We start from the raw sequence: 13987 nt of genomic DNA, 5'->3' as shown, positions 1-13987 counted from the left end.
GGACTTGTGATTTTACGCATTTCACTCTTAATTAATTATCTCACTTTACACACACACACGCACACACTCTGTTGGTTTATTAGTGTCGGATAATGTAGCTCGGATGCGGGGATGATGGAGGAGCTGGGAGGGGAGGGGACAATTAGCTAGCTAGGTGTGCTAACATTAGCTTATCAAGCCGGTTGGTGAAGCTAACGGAAATGTCAACTTGTTTTTCACGCGACACCACTCATTATAGCTATATTTCACATTAAATCCAGCCATTGTTTGATTATATTGGCGTTATATATTAATGATAGGTGAGTTGACACCGTGTGGTGTGAGGGAGCTCGGTTACCGGCGAGCTATCAGGCTCTCCGACGCCGGTTACCGGCTTTGTTCAGTTAACGTTTGTTAGCCACGGTGCGTTAGCCGCTACTGTACCAGCCGGCTACATTAACGTAGCTTCTTAAGCTTGGCTAGCGTCGCAGAGCAGGGAAGCCTCATCCATTTCAGGGTGATGACCTGTGGCTTAATAATGGGGGGTGATGTTAGACAGTACAAGGCCCGGTCTGTGGGGGAATGCCCCTCCTTTTAGCTCGCTTTTTGAAGGGGTGTTACTGTGCACCTTGACAGGCCTGTCAGTGCCTGGGCCGGTGAGCTCTCAGGATGACAGCATGTAGAAATTAGCAGTAAGAAAGTAGCTCCCTAGTTTTGTCTTGACACTTAATGACATATCGGTTTCATACGAACAGTTTGTTAAGCAATAACCCTCTGATAAATGTGTTGAAATAACTTGTGTGCTGTCTCCAGATATTAATCATGCAGTGAGTAGTTCTCATAGCTTTTTAATCGTCATGGGTTTGCACTGTCATTGCCCTAAAATACACCTTTTTACTACTGAGGTAACACAGAGATAGACCGGTATTAGTCTATCCCACTTTTGGTGGAGTGAAGTCACACTGGTTATGTCACCTCCTGTTTTATTTACAGCATGGTGGCAGTATTGTGAGAGAGCAAGAGAGAGGATTAAGTTGACGTCTCCTGCCTGCTAGTGGCACAGAGATGTGTCTTTTTTGTTGTCATCTGACAGCCTCTGTTGTGGCTTAACTTTGGGGTGTGTGATATTTCAACCTGATTTCCTGCCTCCCACGATCACAGCCCGTCCTGTGTTTTTGACATTTGTAAGGGGCAGTGAAGGGAGCTGGTTATGGCAGGTGACCGTGTGAAAACCCTGTTCTCGCTTAGAGTGTGTTGTAATGTTTTGTTTTTAGTTATCTGTGAGGTAGACGGGAAAATCAAACCACAGACGATAAGGATTTCTTCATCTGATGTGCCATGACCTCTTTTAACTCTCTTGAAATGACTGTTAAATTTGCTTAACCTACTTTCAGCTGTGTGATAGTAAGTGCCTACCATTTGAGTATAGAAGTGCAACTCTCTATTTACTCAATGGTTGCCTTGTTGAAGGGATACTTCATGGTAAATGATACATAATGACTAGACTAGTAAATATTTACATTATAATGACCTCTTTGGCATTTATTTGACTTTTTGATTTGTTGAACTCATGATCACTCTTGTCCAGCTTTAACATTTACTGAAGTGATCAGTCTTATTTTGTTCAACATAATGGGACAAAGTCATGGCTATTAATCACCTGATGTAGTAGCCATACAGCAAAATAACTGGCTTCTTCATAGACAGATCCAACTTGCTATAGAGTTTAAATATCATTAAGAGATTAGAGTTAACTACAGCCTGAAGGAATCTATTCAGGAGTTGGAAATAATATCACGAACACTCGGTCAATTCAATCAAATCCAAAACATCCTCTATACTCTATAAGAATTAGGCCTATTGCCATGTAGGTTTTCTCACAGAAGGAACCTGTCTTGGTATTTTGGTGCATAACAATTAACATAGTGAGAGAAAACAAGCTAAGAAGACTGTAAAGTCAGGAACATAAATATAAAAAAGGAAACATTTCTAATAGGAAATATGTGAAGCTCAGCCTGTATAGTCGTGCAGTAATGTGCAAAAGTTCACACTTATAATTAATATTTGTAATGTGCCAAGGGATAATCTTGCGGATGTGATCTGTGTAACCTATGAGTCACATGGTTAGCCTTTACATTAATGTAACATGTGGTGTCTATGGGGTGGTTGGGAGTCAGACCAACACACAAAGGCAGCCGTCCACGGCACCATCTTGAAGGTGCGATGCAATATTATATCCCCATCTGGAATATTGGGTAGAATACACCGATGCCGTGCCAGTTTATCAGGTTCACCCAGCTAATGTACTACTTGTACAACAGCCATGCAATAAGTTCATTTTTATTAGTTTTGTTATTGACAGGGTGTTGTCTCAACTATCTGGTGACTTTTGGAGTTCGTAGGTTCTGGTGCTGTTTGAGTTTAATTGGATTAAATTGAATGTTCAATTGTTGAATGTCTTACACTATAAAAAGTATGACTTTTTTTTAATTTCTTGTGTTACATAACCATCTGTGCAGTAGGTGGCGAGTTAACCAAAAGGATAAATTGTTCCGACATCAAATGAGGGAGTTTTTAGGAAAATTACACTTGTCTGCTTTGTCATGGGACCTCTGTGTAATTTCTAAGATCCCCTTAATGGTCCCTGGACCCCAATTCAGAGTCCCAGCACTGCGTTTGATTTTCATGTCTATATGAAAATAGACCCTTTTGAGTGCACGCCACTCGTCTGACCCCTCACTCTTTCTGGACCTCTGAGGTCAGGAGTGTGGGAGCATGTTACTCTCCGTCTGGCCTTGGCTCCTGATGTATGGGAATTCTCGCTTGGTAGATGTTGGCGTGTGCTTTTGTGGAGTCCCGAGATGCACAGGGGGGGGGTTCAGAGAAGGAGGGCGGTGAGGCGTGTATGCAGTGTGCAGTGTTAGGGGGGGTGTTTGTTTCTGTTCCTGGTTGCCAGAGAAACACGCAGCGCATGCGTCTGCTGCTGCACTTGTCAGACAATGGCTGCGCTGCTTAGCATTCAGAGCGAGAGGCCAAGGTGGCGCTTCCCACCATCTGCCAACAAAGGCCCAGGTCAGCCAGCCTGCCTCAGCCCTCCCTTATTTCCTTCCATCCCCCCACAGCTCACCTCACCCGACTGCTGGCCCAGCTGAGAAAACCGAGGGCTTCTCCCCATTTTTCTCCCACTTGTCTCTCTGGGCAGCTCCCCCACCAACCCGTCAGCTTTCATGGTACAGTACTTTCATCTCTCTTCTTGAAGAGGCCCACTCCTTTTATCTCCCTCACAACTTTTTTTCTTTGTCCTCATGGTGTTTCTGTTCGGACAAAAGGATGACGGCATTTGCCAATAAGGAGCGAAGCGTTGTCACAGCCAGTGTTAGTTATGACATACAACTACGTCATGTAGTATGTGCCCAGCTGGTAGGTCACACAGCACAGTAGTCCTGTATGTCAGGACAGGTGTGTCCAGCCTGCATGAGAAAATATTCTCATGAGCATACTCACTGTGGGATGTTATAAATAAACTGCTGAGTTGTTATGAGCCAGCATGCAGGACTGTTCTTTCCAGAGAGGGAGTGGCCTGTTGAAGAAGACATTCTGCGCACAAGTCACATCACTTTTTTTTTTTCTCTCTCAATCTGGAATTAGCACCTGTATTTACTCCAGCCAAAGCTTTACAAATACAACCAGTAATTGCTTAAGTTCGTTTTAACTGTTCTTACAATATTGTATTCACAAAGACGTCTGTGTTTGGAGATCCATCCCACCCACACAACCGTGATGCTGTAAAGTCGGTGGTGGAGTCGAGAATGTTCGCGTCCACTTGTCAGCAAAGAGTGCAACAACCTTTGCTGGTACAGTGTTAACCTTGGTGTCAGAGCGAATGATTTATGCTCTTCCTTTCCTACAAATGCAATAAATCATGTTATAATACGCTGCAGCAGAATAATTGCTTCATTTGTGTGCAGTTATAAAAGACGCACTGCAAAGCAAACCGTTTCAGTCATCTTTTGTGACATATTTCAGTCTCTTTTTTTTATTATTATTATTATTCTTCAGAGCATAGTCGGGGAAAAAAAGAAACATTTCATGGTGAAACTTGCCTTTGGTGAATAATTGCGTACTGTTTGTTGAAACTGTTGGCTTCCATTGGCAAGTGTTTTTTGTCAGCCAGGTCAGTTTTCATTTTTCAAGCGAGTTATACCGCTGGCTAAGTGCAGTGCTGCTGCTGTTTTAAACAGAAACCTGTAACCTCGTGATGGAGTATTCCTGGCTGCTGTTTCTGACTGTTGGCCTGTGTTTTTGCTTCTGCCGCAGGGTCCCCAGCAATTTCTACATTTGTTTGTTGTTTGTTTTTTTGGGGTCAGTGTAATTTGGCTCCTATAATTTATCACCTGTGTCTGAGTCACACAATTTAACAACAAGTCATTTTACATTCCAAAAGACTAATTCATGTTTTCTCAAGTATGTGTCCAAAGTCTCACAGAAGAAAAGAAGGTGCTTTCACATCTTTTAACACACAGTGGCAGCGTTTCAGAGATGCACGGCAGACTGTTTGCATTTTCCCCTCCAACAAAATACAGTGTCGACACACTGATGTCTCTCTTAAAAGATCACAATGTTTTCATCATTAGACCAGCTTTGTAATAAAAGGGAGAAGCCCTCTCTGTACAGGCCATGTGTAATTGTCTCAGGCCATAAAATATTTGTCTTCTCCATCTTTTCACGTAGCCTGACCTCAAACCTCTCAGTTCATTTTCGATCTCCGTTATCAAACGGCGTACACCAAAATGAATCTGACAATCAGTCATGGCTACATAATGTGGCGTAGCATAGTTGATAAATTAACAAATCCTGTCTGAAGTAAGGCATATTTTTGATCAACAAAAGCTTTAAGTGTATTTTTTCCAGTTTGTTTAACCGACATGTCGGTGGATTCAACAGAACGGTCATTGGTTGTACGTCAGTACCACGTCAGCACCCAATAAGGTCACTCTCCTTTTGCAGTAAGTGTATCAAACCCGCCTCATATTAGATAAAGAGTTTTGATTGGCCCGACCAGATCCAGATTGGCTCGAAATCTGTGTGAACGGGAGGGGCACCAGACACATCTGCCAGAGCAAATAAAACATGAGCTTGCAGATTTGTCGGGTTCCCAGGTCGGTCGTCATCACTTCACCATGATCAAAGCAAATCTAGTTATTGGATTTACCCATTAAGTAATGAAAGATGCAGAGGTAATATTATATAATCCCTAAAGGGGCACTTAGTATTTATTTTCTGTGTCTGCCTCCTTCTTAAAGATCGAATGCCTATTTCTTTAATTGTAAAACCGAACACGATGTAGAAATCCAGAGCCGTTGTTGGGTAAGATTCGGCTTGTTGGAGGTGAATCCACCAACCTGTCACCTATTGCACACACTGTAGTGAAAGAGCAGTCTCAGCAACGGCAGGCGGTAAGAGCTTTGTGAGCTCTGCTTTTATCCAACTGTGCTGTGCTGTGTGTGTGTGTGTGTGTGTGTGTGTGTGTGCAAGAGTCACCAGTGGGCCAGCAGGGAGAAGGAGGGTTTGTGTCTGCACCATCTGGGCCGTCTCCACTCGCTTCCTGTGCCTCCACTCTGAACCCACTGCACTGACATTTCCAGGTAGGCTGTGTCATTCGAAGCAGACATGGCATTTTCGGATGTATGCTGCGTTTAGGTGACTCTGTGGCAAAGAAATTGTGTTCTTATGTGGCAGTGCAGACATTATTGCTGCTACCGGGCAGCAAAGTCAGCAAAAAAAAACCTATCAAGTTGTGACCCTCTCGTGCCTCTCTTTCTTGGCTATTTCTTGTGATTTATTCCGGGGTGAGGTCGCTAACTACGCAGCTGCGATTCATTAATTCATCCAGTAATGGCAGATTACAGTTTCTTGAGCTGTATCATCCTCCTGATCACACCTACTATTTGCAAGGCTGCCTTCCCCTTCCTCTCTCTCTCACACACACACTCAGCACATTAATGGCTTTACAGTAAGCTAATGATGAAGCACAAGCCACGGCAGCTTTTGCCTCCTAATTGAGGCTTACAGGTCACTGTAGGGTTAAGGGTCAAGGAGGAGGGGCTGTAGCTACTTTACGATCTCAACAAAAAAAAGGTCGGCATGGGTTTGTTATAGCAGACTTGTTTTAGAGCCAAATCTGACCTCAACATCAGTGCTGGCCTAGCTTTGCTCAGGAGGTGTGAACCCTGTTTGAAATGTGAGCTGCTTTTCAAAATATATGATATCTGTGGCCCTCAAGGATCCATAATGTGCATTTCTTCTGTCTCAGTGAAGGTGAAATATTCGAGCCACGCTGACGCTTTTATTCCTCGAAGCATGATCCCTGTAGTAAGTTGACGTTGTGCGTGCCCTCTCTTCTCAATCAGAAAATGAATGCAGATCAAACTAATGACAGATATCTAATTAGTCTGGTCAGGGCATTAAGGCCTGAGTGAAGGGCTCGACATCGATGTTTAAACCGATGTTTGGAATATTTTCTTTCATCACCTGCAGTCAGCCGTTGAACTGCAAAAATAAGTGCAGAAACTCAAATCAAGATGTGAAAGTGTCCCGCCACGCTACGTCTGAAACAAACACCTTTTCAGAAATAGAATTACTTTGCATGTTGTCCAGAGGGAAAACAAAACTGGATCGTTGTTTAAGAATTAAATCCATTTCTTGCCGTGTTGCCTAAATGTCAATTTGCCGTGGAATAGATTTAGTCTCGCCTTTTGAGTTTTCCCCCAAAACATCTGATCTGAAAATCTACTCCAGCACAAGTGTTCAAACAGTACGCTTGCTAAGTTTGCGGCATATCATCATATCATCCTGCCATGACTACAGGTGTTCACCTTCTGAGATGACAGAAATCTGCATGCTGGCTTCGATCCATTTAAATAATCTCTCGTCTTTACAATTCGCTTCCAAGAACATCAAGTCTGCCAAAATCCCTGGAAGATTTAGCTGTCTCATCTTACCTGATCTTTTTTTTCTTTTTCTGTGTTTATGTGTGTTGTGTGTTTGATTTTCCTTCTCTGGACGCTTGCTGACCCCAGATCTCCAGGTGGATTTGATCCTGGAACAGGTTGAACCCTAGTCTCACCTGTATACATCGTTCTAGCCTTCCCTCTGTTTACAGTCTCAGACTGCGTTGCCCCTGCCAGCTAACGGTCATGTAGTCACATAGAGCAGACGGATCATGTTGCCTGACTGTTGATAGCCCCCCTTCTTGTATTGCACCATTCAGACCTGGGTCAAGTCAAGTGGTTATTACTATTACATTTATCACCTACTTCCTGCTTTGTGAGACTGTATGTCTAAAAGGGAAAAAATATATAACTTTTGGATTTTCTGAGTCTTTCTGATATTCTTGACACATCAAAATGAAGAGATAAAAAATAAAAATACTGCATCGCCCATAGCACGGTTTAATTGTGCTTCTCCTTACCTAGGCTGTCATGTCAGTGTGACGAGACTGAGCCTTTAATTATTCCTAATTTCTGTGTGTGTGTGTGTGTGTGTGTGTGTGTGTGTGCGTGTGCACGTTTGGGGGTAGGCATGTTGTTTTTCCAAATTCCCCGACAATGAAACAGATAGTGCTTCCTGCTGTTTTTCCAAATTCCCCGACAATGAAACAGATAGTGCTTCCTGCTGCGCTTCTGCTTTTTGAATCACAGTCCTCTTTTCTTTCCTTTTTTTCTTTTCTAAATAATTCTTTTCTTTCCTTATCTCTCTCTCTCTCTCTCTCTCTCTCTCTCTCTCTCCCTCCCGCCTCTCTCCATCCTTCTCATCTTCTCTCTCATCAGCACTCCCTCCTCATCTCTCGTCTCTCAATCTCTCGCTCCGCATCTCCTCTCCTCTCCTCTCTCTCTCTCGTGTTGTTGGTTACGAGTAGCGGTGCTGGCAGGAGGCCAAGTGAGATGACGGCCCCTGCAGGCAAGAGCAGAGTAAAAGGAAAGAGGGTTTAGCCCGGTTTACTCCGTCAGAGCTGCTTGTTGGACGGTCGGGTAGCTTTGGACCAGTTCACAAACAGATGATCTGATATTCACACCGGCTTCACGGCGTGACCGGTCAGCTGTGCAGAGGAGAAATGGTTTTTGCTCGGTTTGAACTTCTCTGAGTGCAACACAATGAACGTCTCCCAGCAGAGACTGTTATTTATATATACCCCATTTTTAAACAATTTTCTACCCCTGCCCTCATCCTCCATCTCCTCTCTATCACGGCTTCCCCCCTCTGAGTGTTTAGAGAGTCGAACAACTGTAAACATATTTTGATTTCTTACACGATCAGACAACACGTCATATGAAATGCTTATTTTCTAGTATAACCTGGCCCATGGGGAGAAGGGAGGCGTGTTTTGGGTAGAAGGAAGAAAGCCAGACGTTCAGTTTCCCATAAACCATGTGACCATGTGAGTCTGTTTGTCACAGACAACTGCCTGAGCAGGTTACTAACCACAGGGCTTCCCCCTTTTATGTGGCTGTTACACATTCCATCTTTTGTCTCCCCGAACATCTGAGCGTTGTCTCCAGAGTCAATCTCATTATTACATGTTTTGGGAGCTTGAAAGAAAGTCGTCTTGTGTTCTGGTTTTTGTTCAAACAGAGCAAAGCATAAATAAAGCCCGGGGTGTTTTTACAAGTGTTGTTATGTTAAGAGGGTTTTTATTTGACCTCCACCTTGAGCATGTGAAAGGAGAATTAATACTGAATGAAGTTTCTACCCCTGATATTCCTCTGCAGTTCTCTAATCTTCTGCTCTTGTCTGTCCCCTCGCCTGAAGTGGTCCAGAAATCCATTTCAGATTTTCTCTTTAACACTTGCAAAATGGTGAAGGTACATAGTGTACTCTCAGCGATGGGGCATTTTGGGCGGGGTGGAGTGGTCGGGGGATCCTGAAAATCAAACTATGCAAGCCATAGGGGTTTGAGGAAAGCCCTTTTGGTGATCTGAACCGGCTAAATGCATTGCATCAAAACCGAGTGGAAGGAAGTGGTTCAGCAATATTTAGATTTCACCATGCTTATTTTGTGGTATGGCAGGAACTAAAACATGACAGGAGTCTTACCTGATGAGCTGTCCCGCTCATATCAAGCATGAAACTTTTTATTTTTTTGTCCTGCAGTTTTAGCGCTTTCCTTAACGCACCCCTTCCTAGAATCCCACGGGGTCAGCCATCACTGGACGACCGAATCTTCCCCACACAGCCTGGAGTCGCTGCAGTCTACAGCGTGAGTCACTGCACGCAGCCCCTTTCACTTATGCATTCACCTGTAGGCTGCAGGGCATGTGTAGAAAATACACACACACAGACACAAGATTCAGAAACATTTGGTCATCTGTGACGTGATGAATAGGCAGACCCGGCTAAAACGAATCCAGCCTTATGCAACACCACCTACACGGAGGTTACAATGTTCAAGTTTTGTTGAATCCGTTTCAGAGAGGTGTCGATTCAGCGTTATGGTAATTTTTGGAGGCTGTTCTTGATTTTGCTCCTGTTTTAAACTGCATTGCATCGAACTGAGAGACGTTTCTAATATTGTGTTCACCCTCATTGATGTAAATAGGGTGGACAAAATATTAAAAAGCCCTCTCGCAGAACATTATAATCGTTCCATGATGTAGGCCTTCACACTGATGTCTGATCAGATTCATCAGCCTGTTGATCGTAAATAAATTCACCCCAAATAAGTCAACGTATGAGGTGACCCCTCTGGAGCACCACAGACATTTCTGGGGATTTTTTTTGGACACTTGTTTCTCCTCTTTCAAGTGTACCTAATAATAAACTATCAAGTGATGGATCGAGTTAAAAAATGCCACATTGGTTTTGTACCATGCAAGATAATGTTGGCTGTAAAAGCTCTCACTCTTCCTTACATACGTTTATATATTTTTCAACATTTTACTAAATTTGGAAAGTGTGAACAAACCTCTGTAGTGGTTGTGTAGCTTTTTATAGGCACAGTAAACATGCATCTGTTTTTTTTTTTTGTTTGTTTGTTTTTTTACAACCTAAAAGAGAGGGTGCTTTTTAAGCCATAATGCTGTGACCTGACCACATGAGGTCTGCTGTGGAAATGTGTCACCTCTTTATTGTCTTGTCCTCAGTGACCAGCCGCACCTACAGTATCTCCCTAAAGACAAAAACAAATCCGAAATGGCATCCTCCCTTCCTCTGAGGGATCTTGGCCTGACATCCTGACAACCTTTGCAAGCGGCCATTATGCCGCACAGCGATCTGCATTGAATGCTGCTGTTTGCAGACCCTCTGTGCTCTGCTCCGCCATTCTGGGCTTCTCCCCTGAGAAGAATTTATTTAATTTATTTTTTTTTTAGATGTGCTTTGCAGACTTTGCGTGACACTGATAGTGACTCAAATCAACCGCAGTAAGCAGATAGCTCCGTGTGTATTGTTGCACATCTTGTAAATGAGTGTTTACTATATAAATTAGAAGATGGGAAATATCGATTTCCTTTTTCACTTCACTTATTGATTTTTCTCGCACAGAATGAACTGAGCTGACAAAATAAATACTATTGTGGCACTCTACTTGTGGGGAAAATATTGCCTTGGGTGTTACCCCTTTGGCGCTTTTATTTGTAATCTCTGCCTTTTAACGAGAATAGCAGCCCACTTTAGCAATGCAACCTCGATAATTTGACACCATAAAGCCGATACACTGATGATAACCTTTCTGAAATGCAGACGTACAGTAGGTAGAAAAGTCACTGTACGTTTGAAGACAGGCTTATTTATCCATTGTAACACAACAATACTGGAAACAGCAGGTTTTATTGAGATTTTCTAGCTCTGTTTTCCTGCAACAGTGATGACACTGGTGGAAATAAACCATGGCCATGGCATGAAACAGTTGTTCTGTGCGGTGGATGTGCCCCCCACTCCCCCACTCCCTTGCCTCATGTAAAGCTCCTATAGCCTCCCCTCCCCCATCCCATCATTCCTCATGTCCTCAGAATCAGTCAGTCGCCTGAAGCAGAGCAGGCTCCTCCCCTGGCAACAGCAGCTAGATTAGTTGCTTTATCCCAGGTCATCTGAGGGAAGTGGGCCACACAGAGGAGATGTAGAGATGCAGGAGGGATTGTTACTGTAGGAGTTGTGCAGAATATTTCCTGTAGTACTTAAATATAATGTGATTTGGATGTTAGTTGTGCTTTTTCATCTCTTTTTAATGGGCAGTTTGTGTAGAAAAAAAAGGGCCCCCGGAGAGAAAGCCCGGCTTTCCAGGCTGTCTCTGCGTCTGCCTCCTGCTCTCTTCCTGCAGTATCCCATCTCATTCCCTTGTGTGTCAGGTCTGCTGCAGCAACAAGCAGCACTTGCAGTGGTGCCAGCCCACAGCTACAGCTGCAGCAGCCAAGGCCCATCCTGCCACACCACAGGCTGGCTAAGAGCTGAGTCAAATCTCATCTTTTCCTGAAGCGGCTCATTTGGCAGCAGCCTGAACCCTGAACCCTCCTTCACTGGCCCATCTCGGCTCTGGCTTGCTTAGCATGACTCAGTTGTATCTATTGTACCAGGTGCGCTCTATCTGTCACAGATGAGCAGGATCGTAATATGATTACTTGACCCAGTTTTGCCACATGAGGCCTAGACATCCTTGCACAGCATAGTTGGGCACAGCACATAGCAGAAGAGGCCAGTCTTAGCCAGGCCCAGCGGGCTTCAACAACCCATGCACAGTACAGGTCTTCACCTCTGCACACATACAGTGGCTAATCCTAGAGCTTGAGCACTTAATTTACATTCCTCACCAGGAGGGAGGACTGACCTGTGGAATACTGCCATGACTGTTACACATCGGTGTATCTGTGTGACATAATATCTCGTTTAGTTTGTCTGTCTAACCTTACTGTTTTATGTGATACAGGTATCCAGGCCTGCTGGCCCTCCTTTCACTGCTCACGACATCACAAAGGGACACCCAAGCTTGGCGGGCACCCCGCCCGGTCATGCCCACTCCCCGGCGCTCTCTCAGGTATCAGTACCCACAGCTTCTCCATATCGCTACCCTAAGGGCTGGGAGGCAGGCGGAGGGGTGAGTTTGTCACTGTGTCCGCCGTCATCCTCTCTCTCTCTCTCTCTGCGTGTGCATCTGTGATCTGTCCATTTGTCTACTTGCTCCTCATGACTTTTGTTCGGTTTGGCGACAGTTCAAGTCAAAGAATTTGTCAATATAATGACATCATGATGACGTTTCACAAATATATTCTGCTTTTACGTTTAAATGAATAGCACATACCGAGAACATACTGTAAACTTTGATTACTCAAATTTGTAACTTTGAGATAATAAAGTGAAAACCTATGCAGTGTATGAAATTCTACACATGTCGCCTGCACCTAACCTGTAAATATTTGTCATTTCATCAACTCTTTACGTGTTTTATTTTCCTGTTTGTCCATTCTTTTTCCACTACTGTCCTAATATGGCCATAAGCCATGTGTGTTGTGTTGTTTTAATGAAATTCCGATGAATGTATGATGTTTTAAAAAAAACAAAAACAAAAAAAAAACGGGGTTATTCTCGTAGAACAATTTTCCTGCTGGGAGGTTGCGGTACTAACCACCGGATTACATATTGGAGCCAGATCCATGAGCCTGCAGCTGAAAGAAGTCCCCTGTGAAGCATCAACATCATTACTTTAACATTTCAAAAGCATCTGAATATTCAGACGAAGATTCATGGCTCTCTGGGTAGAAGCTCTAAAAGTCAGAGTGTGAAATAATCAGGACTGGGAATTCGTTAAAGAGTGTTGTGGGTGTAAAATCCTGTGTACTAGCAGGGTTAAGGTCAGGAGCACAATGACTGGATTGGAATTAGGCAAGATTATTTAATCAATTATGATGGTAGAAATTTGAGGCAATGGAAAAAAATTCACCACAGACACCAGAACACAACAGAAAACAGTCACGGCCGAGCATGATGGGAAGAACAAATCACTCAGTTAAGGCGGCATTTCATCCTCTTGTTTATCAAGAATAAGCCTGACTAAATACAGTCACACACTAAATACATCTATGTAATATAATAGCTTAATCATTAAGACATTCACTGTCAGACTGTGACGCTGCTGCTGTGATGCTGGCATCCTCTCTCTCTCTCTCTCTCTGACAAGCATGACTCAGCTTCTCTGGAAGTATGCGACTGTGCATCCGAGGAATCTCGTTGTTCCTCTTTACCGTTATAGCCCCATGGCCCCTGCCTCACCCTAAAGCAGCTCCAGTCTCTCACCAGCCGTCTATAGATGGTTTGCCAGTTCGAACTTAAATTATCGCAAGCACACCGGCAGCAGTTTGAAGAAGAGTAAGCAGATCTGCTTAAAACCCACTGCTGCCTAGCTCCACTGCACACTAGATGAGGAATAAAGGAATGCAGGATTTTCAGGCCTTGAGGGTACCAATTATCTTTGCGCAGTACTTAAACCCCAATCGAAAACATTTTCTCCCAGCAACATCCAAAGTAAGGTAATGTCATGATGTCTGGTGTATTGTTAAGGTTCCACTTGGTCTCTGAAACACCTTAATGAAATGACTAGTGACTGATTGCTGCACAGTTCCTGGTGTGTACGTAATGAAACCTCTCCTTTCTCTTTCTCTTCCCTTTTTTCCCTGTTTTCACAGTCTCCGTACAACCCTGGACAAAATGCTGGTTCTGCCCCTCTAGTGTATTCTCCCCAGACACAGCCAATGAATGCACAGCCACAAAGTCGCCCGGTGAGTTTCTTTAGATTTCCAGCACAGCTTCCTTACGAGTACACAAACTGTTTGTTCTTTACTGTGAAAGTTTGATCGAGTCAGCGATGGAAGGATGTGAAGAAATGTTGAATGATCTCAATCATGGCTCATGGCAGGGAGGCATTCTGACGTGGGTTTTAACGAGGGCTCCTTTATAGGCTTGTTATGGTCGGTTGTACTGTATCTCTGGAGCTTTGTTATCCCCCGCCTAGAGTTTAGAAGTG

General features: G+C 43.8%; 1 protein-coding gene across 1 annotated transcript in view; it reads left to right on the top strand.

The window, feature by feature from the left end:
- The window catches only part of LOC104922729 (eukaryotic translation initiation factor 4 gamma 3), a 53209-nt gene that overhangs the window by 685 nt on the left and 38537 nt on the right, over positions 1-13987 (top strand). Inside the window, exons 2-4 of the mRNA XM_027279432.1 lie at positions 9163-9235; positions 11897-12064; positions 13650-13742. Coding sequence (XP_027135233.1) covers positions 9163-9235; positions 11897-12064; positions 13650-13742 — 334 coding nt within the window. The remainder of the gene's footprint in view (positions 1-9162; positions 9236-11896; positions 12065-13649; positions 13743-13987) is intronic.

The sequence above is a fragment of the Larimichthys crocea genome, chromosome VI (genome assembly GCF_000972845.2).
Source record: "Larimichthys crocea isolate SSNF chromosome VI, L_crocea_2.0, whole genome shotgun sequence".
NCBI classification, from domain to species: Eukaryota; Metazoa; Chordata; class Actinopteri; family Sciaenidae; genus Larimichthys; species Larimichthys crocea.
This window is presented reverse-complemented; position numbering and strand designations above follow the sequence as displayed.